This window comes from Labeo rohita, chromosome 17, assembly GCF_022985175.1.
Source record: "Labeo rohita strain BAU-BD-2019 chromosome 17, IGBB_LRoh.1.0, whole genome shotgun sequence".
Taxonomy (NCBI): Eukaryota; Metazoa; Chordata; class Actinopteri; order Cypriniformes; family Cyprinidae; genus Labeo; species Labeo rohita.
Window position 1 is genome coordinate 11,968,370 of NC_066885.1, and position 7,948 is coordinate 11,976,317.

Here is a 7,948-nt window from a genome sequence, read left to right on the forward strand (position 1 = left end):
TCATACCATTCAAATTTCATATAAAGAAATTGTTCTTTAAACCCAAAAAGCAAAATAATGTTTCTTAGAACTGCTTTGAAATACAAATCTTGCGTACTCAAATTCCACGCATCTGTAATTATGCACAATTACACCGGAATATAATCTAATTTCAGTCACTTACATGTGTTTCATTAATATAATGAAGTCTGGCTAGTTATGTACTTCCTCAAAAATTGATTTCATATCATTTTTAACCCAAAAATGTTTGTTCCATTGTGGCTGTGTGTTTTATATCCATATATGTGTGAAAACTGTTTCCTCTTTTGCCAAGTGACCTGAAAATCTTTCAAACGTTTTGTATTGATAAAAAAGGCTACATTTCTACTGCTTTATCTAAAAACTATGTTCTTGCCCATCATGTTCTCGAGTAGTATAGTGTTAAACGCAAAGCTTATTGAGACAAAATGAGACCTTTACTCAGTGGAAATTGCATAGCTAGATATACCTATATGAAATATAGGAGCCTCATTCTCAGCAAGGCTGCATTTATTTAATCAAAAACACAGTAAAAGAGTACTGTGTTAAATATTACAATTTAAAACTTTTTTTTAATATTTTGTTGGAAACACTGATACATAAAAAAAAATTACTGACCGCAAACAATGTTCACGCTCAACAAAATACAAATAAACACATCAAATCACTTTATTGAACAGAGACATCTATAGCAGAGCTCCAAATGCACATTTCAAAATAGATACCATTCAAGATATAAAATTAACATGAGCACTATTCAACAAGACAAACATTAGCACAGAAACTACACACAAGTATTGACATGACATGTATACACAAATACTCCTAATTCGGAGAAAAAGTGCTGCTTGTTTTCTCCTTCCCTGTATTTAAACTGATCCCCCAGTTCACAGCGCAAGGATCATTTTTCACAGCTTACATTCATGATAAACACAAATAACTATGCATTAGTCGCCTATTTACATGGTTTAAAGCAATATGTAACTTCTGTAAGTACTAGAGTACAGAGCCACAAGGACAGCACAAATAGATAACTAGTCATTTTAATAGTACAGTGGCCTAGAAATTAGAAAGTGGCACAATATTAGTTTTTATTTAGTGAGCTATTCCTATTCACTTGAAAAAAAATATATAAATAGAGCTTATTTGTGTTCTACTTCATTTCATAAAACAAAAACACGTTTTGTTTATACATCACATACATGGCTTAGATGAAAGAATAAATGAATTTGAATGCATACTTTTTTTTTTTTTAGATTTTTACACAGGCTTAAGAAATTTTTTCATGCATTCTAGTGGACATTTTTCAGTTCAAGACTTTATCTAAAGAATGAGTCGGGTTCATCATTTCATCCATTTCCAGATGTTTTGCTTTACATAAACATCAGAAAGGAAACTGCATATGATTCCCAAAAGCAGTTTAATGTCTATGCATTGGCGTTCTATGTGGTACAGTGTCTAAATTATTATTTTTTTTTTGTCTATATATGTGTGGACTCCCTCCGGTTTCTTTCGATTCCATGGGTTCTGTAGTTGAAATACACGTGCAGTCCATTGACTGGATGCACGATTGGCACTGTCTGCATCCTTGGATACGTTTCTGTTGCCAGAGTGCAATCCACCGTGGCGAGCAACTCTACCGCGAGAGTTTTCAGTACAATCAAAGCGAGCTCCCGGCCGATGCACCTCCTCACACCTCCTCCGAAAGGCACGTAACTGAAGCGGTCAGTTTTGCTCTCGTTTCGATCCGCACAGAACCGGTCCGGGTCAAAGAGCTCTGGGTTCTGATACGCTTCTGCTGTCTCGTGAGTGTCACGGATGCTGTACATGACGCTCCAGCCTTTTGGGATCTGATAACCCTGCAGATGCACAATATGGGAATTATTATTATTATTAGCCTTCTAGACTGTTCTGAGACCTCAAAATAAGTGAACAAATGAAAAATTATGCCATTTTAATTTCTTTTTCCGTTTTTTTTGAATCCATGTTTTTCATCAGCAACATCTGATTATTTTTACTATTATTATTCACACTATATCATGATTTTATTATGTATAATTTAAAAAAATGTGTAAAAAATTCATAAAATAAAACGTTCCGGACAAAAACATTTTACATGCATGCTTTTTCATCTGTAGCATCTGATTATTATTATTATTATTATTATTATTATTATTATTATTATTATTATTATTATTGCTATTCACCACACTGTATCAGAATTTAATATTTTTCTAATGTATAATTTAAAACAATTATAATGTAATACAATTTTATAATGTAATAATATTCATAAAATAAAATGTTACTGTCAAATCATTTAATTTTTTACACCATTTTAAGGTTCTACGTTCTAAGTTATTTTTTTTTATCTGTGATAAAAAGTTATTTTTTTTCATCAGCAATGTCTTTATTATTATTATTATTAATATTATTCACACTATATCACAATTTTATATATCTTTTTCAATGGTACATTTTAAAAATGTTATAATGTAATACATCATTGTTCCTAATATATATATTTTTTCTGAGTACAAAATATTTTAGTTATTTTTAATTTATTTTAAAAATGTCACAATATAATAAATCATTGTTCCTAATATAATTTTTAATTTTTACAAATTTTCTGTGTACAAAATACTTTTATTTTTCATTCATTTAAAAAAACGTATTGTAAATTTTTTTTCCTAATATCATTTATTTATTTTTATTTTATTTATTTTATGAGTACAAAATATTTTAGAGGTTTTTTACTGTAATACTACTACTATTATTTAATATTATTATTATTATTTTTCATTTATTATTTTTCACACTATATTAAGGTTTTATAATGCATAATTTCATAAATATTATAATGTTGTAATTTGTGTTTATAATATAACATTTATAATACAAACTTATAATAATAAAATTACTGACAAAATCTAGCTATTAGCATGAACTAGAGACAATGTATGAATCCATAAAATGGTATTTACAGTAATTTTGGCATACAAAAATACAAAAACACTTACATTTAATTCAAATGTTTGCAGGACTGTCCTGTACCCTCCAGACACCGGTGGGAGGAACCGAAGCACCTCTTTGACCACACAGTCCAGGTAAGAAAGCTGACTCAGTTTCTCTAAACTCAGGTAAGGGACATGGGTCCGAGAGCGACGTCCGTCTTCCTTGTCTCCTGCTTCAAAACATGTCGTTTTATTCATCACTGATCTCCGCTCACTCTTCTCAGCAGCATCGCTTTCCTCAATGATTATGTTCCCATGGCAACGTGAGCGGCAGTGTCCGTGCACGTCGCCGATCAACCCCTCGCTTTCCAGCTCTGCTCTGGCGCGCTCGCATACGTCTGGATGACGCAGCAGCTGCAGGATGAGGGATGTTGATGCGCTGGCGGTAGTGGAGTGAGCAGCGAAGATTAACTCTACTGCAGTTTCCTAAAATACATTTAAAAGCATTTATTTAGCATGAATAAATATATATATATATATTAATATTAATAATGAATAGTAAAAATAGTAAAATATTAATATTAATTAAAATAGTAAAAATGTTAATATTTATTTATATATAATTTATAATATAATTTTACAATATAATTTCATTTAATTTATATATAAAATATTAATTTATATATCTATATCTATATCTATATATCTATATATATATATATATATGTGTAGTTTTTTAAAAAATTTTATGTTTTTTAAAGAAGTCTTTTCTGCTCACAATTTGATCCAAAATACAGCAAAAACAGTAACATTTTAAAATATTTTACTATTTAAAATAACAATTTTAATATATTTTTTTTAAATGTAATTTATTCCTATAAACAACTGTTTTTCTGATCTTTCTATTAATCAAAGAAACATAAAAACATTCTATTCGGCTGTTTTCAAGATAATAACAATAATAATAAATCTTTTTTCAGCAGCAAATCAGAATAGAATAGAATAGAATTTATAGAATAGAATAGAACCATTTCTGAAGGATCATGTGACTGGAGCCAAAATTGGAATTGCATTTTAAAATATATTGAAATAGAAAATGTTATTATTTTAAATAATAAAAATATTTCTAAATTTTACTGTTTTTGCTGTACTTTGGATCAAATAAATGCAAATTTGGTGAGCAAAAGAGACTTTAAAAAAACATTGAAAATTAAGTGTTTGTACATAAATAAATTCATAAAAGAATTTAATTGGATCAAAACGTTGTCTTGTGATCATCATCAGTGATGGAAGCAAAATATAATTCTACAAAATTAAATAATTAAAGCTAGGTAATTGTCCAAAGATAGCACACAATAAAATTTGGATTTTGACCTTTCTAAAGTTTACCTTGAGTTCTTGCATTGTAAGTTCATAGTCATCTTCTTTTGCACTGCTCAGCATATAGTCAAAAGCATCACAATAATCATTGGTTTGCTGCTTTTTCAGTTTCTCCTCTATGATCTTCTCCATGGCCGAGTGCAGAATCTCACGGGCCCTGATTCCCTACAACAAAACAAACAGACTGAGTTAATAAATGAAACTTCTCAAAGTAGCTGAGATTTAGATTCCTCTAACTGTACTTTATTTTGTTTGCTGAAGCGAATGTGAGTTTCAACCTGTGGAAAGAATCAAAACTGGACTCTTTCTCACCTTGCGCAGGCCGCTTATAGGCGTGTCAATAGGCAGAGAAAAGAGGTTGTTCATGAGCTGTTCAAAGGTTTTGGAGAGAGAAGCAATTTGCTGCTCCTCCAGACGCAGACCGAGCAGAACTCGAACCGCGATGCGGAAGGTGAGTGATTTGGCTGCGGTGTAAACATCCACAGACCCGGTTTCGGCACACCACTTGGCAATTTCAGACTTGACAACATCTTGAAGACGTGTCAGATAGGCCTCCAGCGCCCCACGGCTAAACACTTTTGCAAGGATCTAAGAAGCGAATCGACAACAAAATGTTATTGATCAAATGCTGAACTATTCTTAACAACAGTAATGACTGGGGATTAAACATTTATTTTTGTAAGTCTAAAGAATACAGTAAAGAGTTCATCTTTACAGGGATACAGTAAGAGAAAAAAGCAATTAATGGGTTAATTACATTCCTTTTTCGACATTCAAAATTGGATGCAGATACACTTACTTTTCTTTTCCTCTTGTGCAGGTCACCAACTGAGTTCACCAGGGTGTTGGGCCCCAGGATGATGCGTGTGCTCTGGGGCCACTGCGTGCACACCAGCGTGTGTTCACCCAGCAGAATCTTACGGATGTTTTCTGCACCGGTCACTCGGATGAGGGGTTTGCCCAAAAGGTGAGTTTTAAAAACATTTCCGTGTTTCTCTCGTCTGGAGATGTGAAAGCTGGATCCCTGTTATAGTACAACAGATTTTCATGTAAAACCTTTTAGAAAGCTGCAATACCCTGGGCCCTCACTACTTTTGATTAATTACGACTTTTCCAGTCGTTTGTGAGTGTAAGTATTTTTAAAATTAATTGTAAAGACAAAAATAGATATAGAAAATCCAAAAATAGATACAGAACTTGTTCTGGAATTGGGAGTGATAAGTTCTGCCACTGTGCATGAAATCATGGTGATAATGTCTGTTTTTACCACAGTGAAGAATTACACCCTTATCAAGTTCACACATGCAGAAAATAATTCCCTGTGTGGATTTGCACATTAGGCCAACAGAGGAACAAGCTCATATGCCATTGAGAAAGCATTGCTTAAATATTGCTTAACACTGAAGGTAATGCAAAAATTTGAGCAAAATGCAGTTTTACCTACTAACATTTCAGGAGGCTTCATGTTTTGTTTCCATAGCTAAGTTCCACAGTATTTTTAGAAAACTTACAACAACCACAAAAGTTAGTCAGAGTGCGCTAAATGTTTATACTCGTAAAGAAATCGGCTTCGATTGCGGAGGTAACTATAGCAATACGTGCTTATCGCCGTTTATCTTACGTTGCATCATAGAAGGTAATTACTGTTTTTTTATATATAACGTTATTATAGATGTACACAATATATGACAGAAAACGCATTGTTGACACTTCGTGAAATACGCTGAAGGAGCCAAAAACATGCAAAATGAACGAATAAATAAAATTACTGACTTATTTTGCTACGATGAGACCGCCGAAATAATCAAAAACTGATTTTAACAGTATTTTACTTTTGACTAATTTTCATTCATGTTTTTTTTTTTTTTACTTCTACAACATTTTAATAATATAAAATTACAATATATTGCATGGGCTTGTGTATTTGAACTCAAAGTTTTACTTTTTTTAATCAGGGGAACGAAGTATGGAACCCATGATCGATAAATCCTAAATCAAAGCAAAAAGAATGGATAGAAACAGAGTTGAATTTTATTTATATGCTCAAGTCTTACCTGGAAGAGCCAGTGAAAAGTTTCTCCGACTAGCGGCCAGCCCATTGACCCCTGCGGGAGTGGGAGTTTACACGTCCGATCCCGGGTGATGCTCCACCTGAACTCCCACAACAGCCGCGAGACCACAAGCAACACCAGAGCCGGTAAGACGGCACCGGCTGCCGCCAGCAACGCGGACACGAGGCATCCGCAGATATCGTGCCCAAACATCTCCAACGACGATCAGAGCCAAAAAAGAAAGCAAAGAATCCACGTGCGCCTGTGCGTGTTGTTCCAGTGATAGTTTCTTCTTGATGGAGCGCCTCCAGAAGTTGTGTAACACGCAAGAAGATCCCTTTACGTGCTCATTGGATATCTAGGAATGGAATAAGAATGGGACACAACACGGGCTTTATTAATAGAAGAGATCTATCGTGCTGTCAGTCTCTCCAGTTTCCCAGAGAAGGACAAGAAGCTGACAACTATTCCAAACAGTTTTACAAGTTGCATGCGCTGGCATGTCTTTCATCCGAGTTTATCCACCTTTTCTTGGGTTGCAACCCCTGGAACAGCCCTGCTCTTACCCACTCCGACTGTAAATCAAACTCGAACTGAACTTGAAATTGAGGCTTTTGGAACACGCATTTGTGCTTAATACAGAAAATCTACGCTTAAAAACACTTAAGTAAGTAAAACTTAAAATTCTTAAAAACATAATATCATATTGTAGAGTGGTGTATAAGTTTAACATCAGACTTCATCAATTCTTCAGTTCGGTATTTTTAATTAAACTTTTATTCTTGTCTGAAGAACATAGGCTAGTGAAACATTTAAAAGATTTAACTCGAAAGAACCGTTTGCATAAAAATTACACTTGATAAAATGGTTCTTACCTGACTTTATAATCAATGAAGACATTTTAATTTTAAGGGTGTAACAAAAATCTGCTGTGGCAAAAACATGCGATCGGTGATCTAAAATAACGTCATCTTAATCGCAGAGCTACACGTAAAACAGAGACAATGAGTGTGTACTCACCTTAGGACGAGTGTAAAACCATAGCGAAGATATCCAGTGAAACGAGAATCTCTTAGGTGAGCTATGTGTCTTCTGTGCATCTCGCGCGCTCCAGCTTTATAGGTATTGGCGCATGTTATGATCCACCTTCACCAGTGACGTGTGAGCAGTTTTTTTCTCTAATAGTTGAAGAGGTCGCGGATAGATCACGGGATGGGAAACGTTTGAGATCGTTGGTTTCATAGAGGGAATGAGAGTGAAAGAGAGAGAGAGAGGGATTGTAGGGGTTTTACTTATTGGTTACCTATTTCCTCATTGGAATTCCATTCGATCCACTTGTCATCATTTTCATGCATGACATTTTAGGCAAGCGTTCTAGTTTATGTCTACATAAAATAACATAACCAAAAAAATAATATAAATAAATGTGTTTGCATAGAAGTTGCATGCCTAAATAAATTTACATTTTCCTTCGTTAGAACACATTAAATTTAAAGCGTCTGAGGATTATTGAGGAATTTAGGAAGGTCCAGTTAAAAAATAATA

At 33.6% G+C, this 7,948-nt stretch overlaps 1 protein-coding gene across 1 annotated transcript; it reads right to left on the bottom strand.

Moving 5' to 3' along the window:
- Window positions 1-663: 663 nt before the first annotated feature.
- Window positions 664-7,603, bottom strand: LOC127179325 (cytochrome P450 26B1). The gene is made up of 7 exons (XM_051132665.1): window positions 7,424-7,603; window positions 6,407-6,761; window positions 5,152-5,376; window positions 4,665-4,940; window positions 4,362-4,517; window positions 3,039-3,458; window positions 664-1,877 (listed from the first exon to the last, which is right to left on the bottom strand). The coding sequence occupies exons 2-7, from the start codon at window positions 6,614-6,616 to the stop codon at window positions 1,500-1,502; spliced, it is 1,665 nt and encodes a 554-aa protein (XP_050988622.1). The 5' UTR covers window positions 6,617-6,761; window positions 7,424-7,603; the 3' UTR covers window positions 664-1,499.
- Window positions 7,604-7,948: the final 345 nt, after the last annotated feature.